The 12,458-nt window shown below is 35.5% G+C and overlaps 1 protein-coding gene and 1 pseudogene across 3 annotated transcripts; both read left to right on the forward strand.

Annotated features, from left to right (window-relative positions):
- Positions 1-866: 866 nt before the first annotated feature.
- LOC111376860 lies at positions 867-6,790 on the forward strand (annotated as a pseudogene).
- Positions 6,791-8,363: 1,573 nt separating this feature from the next.
- LOC111381806 (uncharacterized protein At4g06598-like) lies at positions 8,364-12,151 on the forward strand. 3 transcript variants are annotated; one of them, XM_023005653.1, is made up of 5 exons: positions 8,364-8,555; positions 9,420-10,144; positions 10,690-10,765; positions 10,878-11,004; positions 11,499-12,151. In XM_023005653.1, exons 2-5 carry the CDS (start codon positions 9,468-9,470, stop codon positions 11,699-11,701), a joined length of 1,083 nt encoding a protein of 360 aa, XP_022861421.1. In that variant the 5' UTR covers positions 8,364-8,555; positions 9,420-9,467; the 3' UTR covers positions 11,702-12,151. The 3 variants fall into 3 exon arrangements, with proteins under 3 accessions (XP_022861421.1, XP_022861409.1, XP_022861415.1); XM_023005641.1 differs by having other exon boundaries at positions 8,367-8,555; positions 9,414-10,144; XM_023005647.1 differs by having other exon boundaries at positions 8,545-8,632; positions 9,414-10,144.
- The last annotated feature ends 307 nt before the right edge of the window (positions 12,152-12,458 follow it).

Here is a 12,458-nt window from a genome sequence, read left to right on the forward strand (position 1 = left end):
GTTTTCGAAAACAGGAAAGAGAACGCGTTTTCTCCGTTTTGAAAAATCTAAAACAGAAAACGGCAAAGGGACTAGGCCCTTAATGTTTATTTTTCTTTAATCCACTGACAGCCCGCGCATGATCCCGTCACGAATCCCCTGGATGTACACAACCATGGACATACCCATCACATTTTTATTTTTGTCAATTTTCTTTTTTAGCAGTAAAATTATGACTGCACACATACGAATGCCTTACTGAGCATTAGCGTGGAAACTTTTCATGGGTATGTTATGCCATAAATTTTAATTTTTCTCAATCAATATTTGTTATGTTATTTTGTCTTCTGTGCCAGGATTTATGGTTATATCTTCATGGATTACGAATATACCTGGAGGAGTGACATCTATTATCATCTTTTTTATTCGAGAAACCAGAACTTAAAATTTTGAATAAGTTGTTACGTGCTCATTGTTAAAATGGACATTATTTTTAGTTTCTTCAACTGAACTCTAGTACGCATTATTTTTTTGTACTAAACTATGGGGTTATACGATTTTCTGCTCTTGATTAATTCCGGTTTTCGTGTATCCTAAGAAAGAAAGGAAGGTATTAAAATCTGGAGGCCTTAAAGTTTTTACATTCGTTTGAGTTTGTGGATACTCGATAATTATTTTTTCCAGGCTATTAAGTTAGCCATTCAGATCAGTTTAGAGTTTGTATTTATGCAGCTGGGACCTTCTTTTTGCCCTTTAACCTTTTCTTTTGTTTCTTTTTTAATCTTGATTGGGAATTTTATTATAAATAAATAAATATAAAGGTAATTCTGGTTGAGTACCGAAAGAACAAGTTAAGGATTGCTATACTGCAATTTATGATTATTTTACGATTATTTTTTCTTTTGGCATTCTCCGTTCGTTTCTTTAATCTTGGTTTTGAACTTCACTTTCTTGAAGCTTTCATTGTAGCTGTAGATCTGGCTAACGAGTTTCTGGGCATTTGTTTCTTCTCTCTCTTTTTCTCAGCAGGAAATATTTGAAGGAGGTTTCATGTTGGGCTGTCAAGTGCAATGGCTTCAACAGGACAACCAGCATCGTCCTTAAAGCGATCTGCAATAAGAGATGAGGATCAGCTTATTGTAACTCCTTTGGGGGCTGGTAGTGAAGTGGGACGATCCTGTGTTCACACGTCTTACAAGGGAAAAATTGTTATGGTACAAGGACTTTAGAATTGATGCTGTGTTATCTGTCATTTCTTTGACATCTTGATTCTTATTTTTATTAACTAATTATATTTCTTTTCGTTTAATGGTAATTCGACTGCCGTATTCATCCAGCTTTTGCAGGAATGGCTGCACTGCCTTACTTCATGAAATTGATCTTTCATGTATTGATGTTCTTCTTATTACCCAGTATGCTCTTCATTTTTTTCTCTTGTATATATTTAGATTTAGGGTCCATCTCAATAGGTAAGCCTGGTTAACGTGAGAAGCCCAAATCTTTATATGTTGGTTAATATTTCATATCTTAATTGATTTGAGATTTTACCCTTAATTGCTCATCCAAGATCGTGGCTTATTTGAGTACACATGTTATTCCCAATAAGATGACTCAATAACCAACCGCTTCTTCCAAAATGCACCGTTTCATTCCAAGCCTGCAGCTTATGCAGAATTGCTTATTTGAGCTTGTTGGGTCTTGATATTAGATTGAGACTTGTGGTTCTATCTTAAAAGTTCAATGTTGTTGTTGTGTTTGAAACATCACCTTTGACCCTCTTTCTCTCTCTGTGCTTGCAAACCCGAACTATTCGTCTGCAATTGTAACTTTTCAGTTTATTTCTAATCACGAGTTCCGAACTTTTTAGTCTGCCATTTCCTGTTTGATTCTTTTTCTTCTCTGAATTTGTGTCTTATTCTATTCTCATAAGTTGCTTTCCTACTGCAGTTTTCACTTGGACCATGCTGCTTCCCTTCCCTATTTCCTGGAGAAGGTTGGTTGGTTTTGTCATGAACTTCCATTCGGCCATAATTTGCAATTTTCTTTACTGAGATTTTCACTACTTACTGTTCAACAGACTACATTCAAAGGGCGAGTTTTTATGATGCATGCAACAAAAGCTATCTACAAGTTGCTCTTATCAGATTATGTCAAAATGAGCAAGGTCTCAGCTGAAGATATGTTGTTTGATGAACAAGACATTCTTCGGTCCATGGATAAAATTGAGGTGTTATATTTGAGATCCTTCATGTGTGGCCATTTTTGGATTTCATAACTGTCTGAAATTGGGATATTTTTCATTACCGTACAACTTAGCTGTCTGAAATTTACCAATTCCTTGTACCAGGTTATTGACTTTCATCAGACGTTAGAAGGTAATGGTATCCGCTTTTGGTGTTATACTGCTGGTCATCTCCTTGGTGCTGCCATGTTTATGGTTGACATTGCTGGTGTTCGTGTTCTCTACACTGGAGACTATTCACGAGAAGAAGATCGTCACCTTCTAGCTGCTGAGCTCCCCCAATTCTCCCCAGTTGTTTGCATTATTGAATCAACTTACGGTGTTCAACTCCATGAGCCACGACATATACGTGAGAAGCACTTTACTGATGTTATTCACTCTACAGTAACTCAAGGTGGTCGTGTACTAATTCCTGCTTTTGCCCTAGGCGGTGCACAAGAACCTCTCCTGATCCTGGATGAATACTGGTCAAGTCATCCTGATCTTCATAAAATCCCTATATTAAGCTTCGCCACTTGCAAAACGCTGCATGGCTGTTTATCAAACTTACATTAATGCCATGAATTTGAAGATCTGGGATCAATTTGCCAACTCGAACCCATTTGATTTCAAGCACATCTTCCAGTTAAAAAGCATCGATGAATTTAACGACACAGGTCCATGTGTGGTTATGGCAAGCCCTAGTGGGCTTCAGAGTGGTTTGTCGTGACAGCTGTTTGATAAATAGTGCTCAGACAGGAGAAATGCTTGTGCCATACCTGGGTATGTTGTGGATGGGACATTGGCTAAGACTATTTTTAATGAACTGAAGGAAGTTACCCTCACGAATGGTTTGACTGCTTCCCTAAAAATGCAAGTGCATTATATTTCCTTCTCAGCGCATGCAGATTAAGCTCAAACGAGCACGTTTTTGAAAGAGCTAATGCCTCCCAACATTATTTTGGTTCATGGTGAAGCAAATGAGATGGGAAGGCTCAAACAGAAGCTCCTCTCTGTCTTTGCTAACAATTGAATTGGATTCAATTGAATGGTACCGACTAAATCGAGTGCTAACTCCCATTTCTTATTGAATTAATTGATCTCCGTGCTATGGGACCTTTATTTTGAATTCGATATTTTTTGCAAAAAAAAATTTCGACAAATTTTGTTTATTATTATGAGAATTAATCCTACTACTTCGGGTTCCGGGGTTTCCACGCTTGAAAAACAAAACATGGGCCGTATCGTCCAAATCATCGGTCCAATACTAGATGTAGTCTTTCCGCCAGGCAAGATGCCTAATATTTATAACGCTCTGGTAGTTAAAGGTCGAGATATTATTGGTCAAGCAATTAATGTGATTTGTGAGGTACAACAATTATTAGGAAATAATCGAGTTAGAGCTGTAGCTATGAGTGCTACGGATGGTCTGATGAGAGGAATGAAAGTGATTGACACAGGTGCTCCTCTAAGTGTTCCGATCGGTAGAGCGAAGCTCCTCTCTGTCTTTGCTAACAATTGAATTGGATTCAATTGAATGGTACCGACTAAATCGAGTGCTAACTCCCATTTCTTATTGAATTAATTGATCTCCGTGCTATGGGACCTTTATTTTGAATTCGATATTTTTTGCAAAAAAAAATTTCGACAAATTTTGTTTATTATTATGAGAATTAATCCTACTACTTCGGGTTCTGGGGTTTCCACGCTTGAAAAACAAAACATGGGCCGTATCGTCCAAATCATCGGTCCAATACTAGATGTAGTCTTTCCGCCAGGCAAGATGCCTAATATTTATAACGCTCTGGTAGTTAAAGGTCGAGATATTATTGGTCAAGCAATTAATGTGATTTGTGAGGTACAACAATTATTAGGAAATAATCGAGTTAGAGCTGTAGCTATGAGTGCTACGGATGGTCTGATGAGAGGAGTGAAAGTGATTGACACAGGTGCTCATCTAAGTGTTCCGATCGGTAGAGCGACTCTAGGACGAATTTTCAACGTGCTTGCAGAGCCTCTTGATAATTTAGGTCTTGTAGATATTCATACAACATCTCATCTGCGCCTGCCTTTATACAGTTAGATACAAAATTATCTATTTTGAAACACCAAAATCATAACCCCGAAGAACTGCCAATCCGTAGACATGTATTTCAACTCGTAGAAAATGGCAAAAACTATTGGAAAGATGGCTGAAAAGACACCTTCAGTTTGTGAAATTGTGAGTGGTTTACTTGTTAAAAAGGGCTTCACCTATCAGATTATGCCACCTGAGGATCTTCATGTATTCTCTCAGCTATCCACTGGGAATATAATTCAAAGGATTACTATCCCGTACTTCGGCGCCTTTGCTGTTATAAAGTACAGGCTTAAGCAGATATATGAAAGTGTGGAGTCATTAACGGACGAGGAATTGGGGGTTTCCACTTTGCTAGTGTACAATGGGGTGACTGTGAAGCAGGAATCTGAAAATTTTCTTTCCCTGCATTGGACAGCGGATCCGATTAGTGATATGGTCTCCGACTCTGTTGTGGCTTTGGTTTTAAATGCCAGTAGGGAGATGCCTAAAATGGTGGTTGATTCGGAACCTGTGGTAAATGAGGAAGAAGACACAAAGAAAGCTGAAAAAATCGTATATGCACTCCTATTTCTTTCTTTGTAGACGTTGAATGTAGGGAAGATGGAAAGCTGGTGATCAACATCAATGGGAATGTAGCTCAACTAGACAAAGAAAGTGGCGAGGTCGAAAGCAAGAATGAAGGTGTTAAGGAACGAGTTAAGATGGCATTCCGGCGTATCTGAAGTGCGGTGAAGCCAATCCCTCGTTCGGGATTTTAGCTTTTCCCCTCACTCCCTGAATCTGTTTTTCGTAATTGACTAGAGTTACTACTTGTAGGGTAACTGTAGACTGAACACGCATTCCCATTAGGACTGTCAATGGATCAGATATGGAGCGGATCTATCCAAATTCGATTCGATTCGTTAAGAAAAATTATCCGATCCGATCCGATAATCCAACGGATATTTGATTGTTAAATCCATATCCGATTTGCCATGTTATCGGATATCTGATCTTATAATTCGATCCGAATTTTTTTCCACCATTTTTTTCCAAAAAAAAAATATTTTAACTATCTTGATGGGCTCACCTAATATACTAGAAGACCCAAATCAATTTTTTATACAAGTAATGTTCCTTTAGTTCCTTTTAAAGAAGATTTCTCTTGGAATATTTTAATGATCTTCTTATGTGGGATACTACATTTTTAAAGGGTACTTCTCTTCTAATGTTTTAGTGATCTTTTAATGTGGGATATTACTCAATTGTCAATTCTAAGTGTTTACTAGTTTATTTTATTATTTTCACTAAAAATCATAGCTTAACATAATTAAAATAAAAAACAATATCAATTTTAACAAAGTAAATTATTTTTGGATATATTAATTATTAGTTTTTGATGTTATAAAACAAATTATTATAGTTATTTTTATCTTATTTTAATTAATAAAAAATTAAGCCTCTTTGAATATTTCAAGTAAAAATATTATACTATTATCTAATATTATTTATTATTTGAAAATTATGCGTAAAGCGTAATATAAGTTTCAAAATGGAAAAAATTATGTTTAATAAATTATGATATAATATATAAAATATATAATATTATTATAATAAATCGGATCGGATCGACATATATCCATATTTGCTCCATTTAGTTAACAGATTATCGAATTCGGATTTTAATCAGATTATCAGATTGAAACTTTAAATCCATCTCCCGTTAATTTCATCGAATTCAGATCAAAATTCAATTCATTGACAGCCTTAATTCCCATTAGCTATGTATATTGGGTGATATCTCACATCTTGTTCTGTCTTCAAATGAACGGGCAAATGCAGCTGGATTTCTTGGATGCCGTAGGCATGATCTACCAACTATATAGAACCAATCCCAACGAATAGTCCTAATAAATTGGATTGAGAAGTAATAGTACTCCTACACTTTCTAAGCTAAGGCCTCAATCCAGAAAGACTAAGAGAAAATCATGTATTGCTCTAGGTGAACCCATTTTATTTTACAGGAAAAATAGATAATTTGAAATATTTCAAGACTATTTAGACTTGACCAGGAAAAAATAATTTATTTTTGAAGATACTTTTTAATTGAATAAGATTTAACGGGTCTAATGTGGATTGAGGTGGATACAGTTATTGGTTGCTAAATGAGTTTCAGCTTGTTCAATTCTTTAAAATGGACATATATGAGTGAAGTAATTTACATTTACAGTCAACTATAGAACATTTGACCCTATGATTATATCATAACAAAGTGTTAACCTCTAATCATAGTCTTAAGGATATGTGAAGTTATATGTTTCCAGAACATGGTATTTATTGCATATGAAGAGGCTTTTGCACCCTACACATTTCTTGTCATCTTCCAAGAATTTGTGGGTAACATGTAAATTTTTGACTTGTTAAATTGGAATTATACAATCTTTTCACATTTGTTTATCTTGAAAAGAAAATATAATCTTTTTGCTGTTCTAGGCTTGGACTGGACCACTTCACAACTTGGTGGCATATAGGCAATTTGATGCCATGAACTAAGTATAAAGCACATGCTACATATATAGAATCCAAAAACTACCCTAAACCATAATAGTGCCTGGGATTGAGTTTGACAACCCATTATGTGTACTGCCAAGATGACCGGCCCGGCTTATGCTCTCGATTGATTATTATTACAACACTGTTAAACTCGTGTTCGTTTTTGTTATCGTCGAAATGTTGAAATATTGCCTATGTTTGGCCCTCATTCTCATTCTCATTCTTTTTTTTCTCTCTCTCTCTCTCTCTCTCTTATTTTCAATCACACAATTTTCTATAAAATAATATTACACGCAAATCAAAAAAAAATTATTTTTTTTCAACCACACATTATTAAAAAAATACTATTACAACAATTAAAATTTGACAAGAATGGAGGCCAAACGGGGCATTATCATCTTTTTTATTGTAATCTTGATTTCAAATTCTAGGAAGTTTGACAGGTGACACAACAGTGAGCATGTTGATTGTTAATGTCAATGCTTAAATGAAAGGTAAGAAAAGTCTTCCAATGGAAGTCATAATATATTAAAACCATGAGCTGTAAAGATACTGTCAACCCCCTGCTCCACCCCACGCCCACGCACTACACAAGTGGGTTTTCAAGCATATTATTTCATAGCTGTAAAATAGTCTTAAAATTCTAAGGAACAGTAAAACATTGAGTTTCCTAGATCAAGACGTGATCTTTCCCACAAGAAATGCCCAATGCAAGTTGTCATACTACCATGGTCAAATGTAAATCCAAGAAATTGTTTGGTTGGTTAATCTAGAATAGTGTTCCTAGCTGCTGCTGTTGTTGTCCCTCTTGGGATGACCAGGCACGGGTGACCAACTACGGGACATAAAAACTGTGTAATTGAACATATCATTCAATGTAATCTAAACACAATAATCAATCATCGTGATGACAACTAGCATTACTTTTATTTTTTATGTGCACTTTCCTCTAAAAGATAATATAGAAATAAGTATACGTTTGTTTTAGGTATAGATAATATCAAGATTCAACATGATTTTGTATGGTTTAAAAGAAGTTCAAATCATCTTTTTATCGTCAACTTGTATACTTTATTCTTTACGAAGCTTCTATTGAAGTTTTAAAAGAAAAAGAAAAAGAAAGTTCAGTATGGTTAAACCTCTATCCACTAATGATTCTTGCCTTGTGGGTTTTGAGATAAAAACATTAGCTTAAGATTCACAACAAACAATTGATTAAAAAGATAATATTCGGACCATGTTTGTTAGATCATGGACTCACTTGACAGACACAAAAAGATTAACAAAATGAATATAATTTTCATAATCAGTAAATTTTTTGAGCATATATGCGTCGGCATTAGAGTTTTCTGTTAAAAAAGTATTACATTTATAAAATCTTTATAAATACTCAAATTATTTTTTATTTATACTGACCAACTTATCTATTACTCATTTATATTCATTTATAATTATAATTTAAACGGTTAATGATAGGGTTAATGATAGTTGCAAACATGTTTTTGGTATTTACTAATATTAATTTAAGAATCCTGAGATTGAAAATTGTATAATAAAGACGATAAAAACGATAAAAACACCTCATGTTTGGCTGTCAAAAATACTCCATCCAAGAAAACCAGTATCATATAAGAGGGGAGAGAAACATCCAGGAACAAGCAAACAAATAAAAGGCAAAGGGGGGCTTTCGCCAAAGAAGAAGAAGAATAAGAAGAAACCCTAAAAGAATGGAATTCGATTAAGGTTTGATTCATTCATTTTCTGGGTTTTCTTTATATTGCATTTGCATTGCCAAGATCTTTATTCACCATTATTTCAAGGTTAGCATTTCATTGAATTCTAAACCTCCTCGTCAGTACGTAATTGAATACAGTCTGATTGGGTTTAGTATTTTTCTTTTTTTTTTTTTAATTTAATATGGAGTGGAGCGATGTTTATGGGTTATGAGGAAATGTGGGTGACGTAAAGATTGGATTTTTGATATTTCATGGGTATTAATAATTTCAGGCTTAATTTTATGAAGCATGAGATTTATAAACGAAAGGATTGTTTTGCAAATGGAGATCGATATTGTAGTGCCAATTTTTAGCTGAGAGCAGTGGTGATATTGTGTTGGAGTTGCTTGCTAGAATATGTGAACTTCCTTTCATGTGGAAGCAACTTTGTACCGATTCCCTGTAGTAATATGGTGCACGGCTAATTCCATGATCACCTTATGTGTGGGTAGTCTTTTTGCCGTCAGTTTATTGAATGTTCCTTGGGATGTTAATAATGAGATTGAGTTGGAAGATTGTTGTTCATTGAAAGTCTAAGCATTGTTGTGCGCCTTTGGATTTGTTGAGAACAATGGGCATTGATGCTGCGTTGTCGTTTTTTGGAATATTTGGTTTCTTCAGAATTTCAACATTTCTTTGGAATTGGTAATTCACCTGCATTGGCTATTTTGTTAAGTTGTTTTGTTTCCTTGATGCTGTCTTGTTTTCTATCTTCTTGGATAAATTTGAGATTTGTAGTCGAGAATGTTGCTATGGTACTCCAATATATGAATTTTTAATTTCAGAAGTAATTTTGTGATATTGATATTGTTAATTTTTGTGGCAGGACCTGGTTTTCTTTGCCATGGAAAATTCCAAGTGACCATCTAACTTCAGAAATATGATGTACAATGGAAAAAATTCTTTACTGCCTCCAAAAAGTCCCTTTCCTAGCATTTACCCGTCATATGCTGATTATATCCCTAGTTCAGGGGTTGGACCAAAAGGTCTTCCAAAGCCTAGAGAGGAAAATTCACACCATCAACGTACTTCCTCAGAGAGTTTTTTAATAGAGGAACAACCTTCTTGGTTTGATGAACTCCTCAATGAGCCAGAAACTCCTGTGCGCAGAGGAGGTCATCGGCGTTCATCTAGTGATTCTTTTGCATATATTGACACAAGGAATGTTGGAAGCACAAATTATCTTACTCCTGACAATAACGAGTTCAAAAATTTAAACTCGGTGCCTTCATGGGGATCTCAATGTTTTGAATTTTATAGAGATATACAGCATGGTTCTGCGTATGGGGGCCCAAGTTCTTTAGGAAAAACCAAAAATCAGACATGGGATAATTCAGTTGCACCTCCTGGTGGAGTTCCTTCTCCTGGGGATAATGCCATTATCCAAGATGCAGGATTATCGAGTGCTTCGAGAGAAGCAGAGAGGAATCCGTCTTCACCTACTAAAAAGCTGGATCCTGGTGAATATGGACCACATGACCCAACGGGTTCTTCTGAAAAGGACTCACTTCATGCCAAGCCTTCTACTTTGGAGATGGACACTAAACGTGCCAAGCAGTATGTTAATTTTAGCCACTAAATAACAATGATTGGGTTCTTTTGAGTTCCACATGTTCTCTGAAATTCCCAGGATTCTTCTAGTTTTTTCTTTGTAGCCAGTTGTTATTTGCCCATTGTCGCATGTTTTTATTTTGTGAGGGAATCATACGAGAGTCACCCCAGTCTATATGTATGGATGAATCTTAATGTCTTAATCCTTTACCCAATAAATTCGTGAGAGATTTGAGTTTCATAAACCTCCAGCCTCGAACTCCTAGTCGTTTCAGCCTGTTTTCTTATGTATCCAGCTACTGTTTGCCTATTCTCATGTGTTTCAGTTTTGAGGAAACATAGTTACTCATTCCAAATGTTTGGATGAAGTTGAAAATTTCAGAATTGAAAGCCAAACACATACCCTTTTGCTCTGCATCATGAGAACCCACACCGATATGTTTTGTCTGTTCATGACGTTTCACAACTTTCTTAATTGCATTTGATTGAGGAACTACAAAATTTGGTTGATATTTTATTGTTCATTAAGCTTAACTTTCTATATAATGCAGGCAATTTGCTCAGCGTTCACGGGTCAGGAAACTTCAATACATTGCTGAACTTGAAAAAAACGTGCAGGCTCTACAGGTTAGTGTCACCATGCTTGAGACATTTTTACATTGAATTTTATCTTAGTTTAATCTTGCTTCATTGTATTCTTTTTGAAGCTGTTGATATCATTCTGTTGTTTATTCTCCAGGCAGAAGGCTCTGAAGTTTCTGCTGAGCTCGAATTTCTCAACCAGCAGAATCTGATTCTGAATATGGAGAATAAAACACTGAAGCAACGGTTAGAGAGTTTAGTTCAAGAGCATCTTATCAAGCATTGTAAGTTTTTTTCCTATCACTTAATCTTCTAGGTAGTTGTGGTATATGCTGCTTTTGATTTTAGTAATTGGTAATCCTTTCCAACATCATGCAACACATCTTAATTTGATTAAAATATGATATTCATTTCAACTAGTCTGTGATTTGGTGCTAGCCTTTGGGTTATGAGAGAAAATACAAGACATGTAGAGACCCTTTGTGCACAAGTAGAAATTGATAAAGTAGAATGGTTTTACCTGATGGGCTTTGGAAAGTAGATGAACCCCAATCTTCTTTGAGAGGTTTTATCTGATATTATGTCATCCCTAAAATATGTTACTGTTAGCCAAAAATGAAAAAAAAAAATGATTAGATGGGATAGAATAATGACTTAAAATACAACTTTCAATTGTTTGTTTTTTTTACAATTGCACCCAATTGGGGAGATACTGCACTTTTCCTGAAAGTATACGACTAAGAATATTCAGAAGTGAATATGTGGGTTCAATATGCAGTTGAGCATGAAGTATTGGAGAGAGAAGTGGGAAGACTACGAGCTTTGTATCAGCAACAGCAGCAGCCACAACCGCAGCAACCATCTTCTAGCCATAGACGTGCTAAAAGCAGTGATCTTGATCAACAATTTGCTAATCTTTCACTGAAACACAAGGAAACAAGTGGTGGCCGCAATCATGTTTCTGGCCAACTTCACATTTGAGTAAATTGCAAGAGCTTCAACTTGATCCCTCACTGATTCCTCAGTTGACGGCGCCTCACAGTTTGCTTTGTTTGGGATCAAGACAGACTCATCCAGTGCTTGTGTTCTATCCCCATCCCAGCTTTGCTTATTTTCTATGTCTTATTTTCTTTCTGTTGGTTTTGTTTAGGTTATTTTATTTATTAAAATTAGTGTCTCGATGTGCACCTGGTAGTCTGTGCCAGAAAACTGTGGTTCTGGCGGGCGACTCTCCTGAGGTGGTTCTCCAATCATGATTGATGTTAGTATCATTGTATTTCAAGAGATGAGTTTGTCATCGCTCGCCCAGAAATTTCATGCTTTACCGATTCTCAAACTGTTGATTTCTTGAGTATCTACCGATAATTGTGTTCTTACAATCATTAAATATAACAACTGTTTTAACAGTAGAATTTTCAATGTTCTGATGGATATTTGTGTAATGTACTTCAAAAATTTTAAATTGTTGCATATTATTATCGTCTTGATTAGTTAGGGGTTTCTAGACATGATTGTGTCTGTGGCATTCATTGCTATTTTATGTTGTTCATTTTGGCATTAGTTATAGTTGGAGTCACTGAATTTAAATTTTCTTGCAATGGGTCCATATCCCTTAATTTGACTAACGAAAAGTTGGTAAAAATGTGTCAAGGACATGAACATGGGGTAGACAGGTGCTCAATCAATATGGAAAACAAAATAAATAATCATCTGCAACATATTTTAATTAGGAATATCT

Source organism: Olea europaea, chromosome 3 (genome assembly GCF_002742605.1).
Source record: "Olea europaea var. sylvestris chromosome 3, O_europaea_v1, whole genome shotgun sequence".
NCBI classification, from domain to species: Eukaryota; Viridiplantae; Streptophyta; class Magnoliopsida; order Lamiales; family Oleaceae; genus Olea; species Olea europaea.

What these genes read in the sequence shown, in the direction of transcription:
- LOC111381806 (XM_023005653.1), top strand. Translation starts at nt 9,468, where the DNA reads ATGATGTACAATGGAAAAAATTCTTTACTGCCTCCAAAAAGTCCCTTT. An exon ending in AAAACGTGCAGGCTCTACAG is followed by an intron (nt 10,766 to 10,877) that starts GTTAGTGTCACC and finishes TTTATTCTCCAG; the next exon opens with GCAGAAGGCTCTGAAGTTTC. An exon ending in AGAGCATCTTATCAAGCATT is followed by an intron (nt 11,005 to 11,498) that starts GTAAGTTTTTTT and finishes TTCAATATGCAG; the next exon opens with TTGAGCATGAAGTATTGGAG.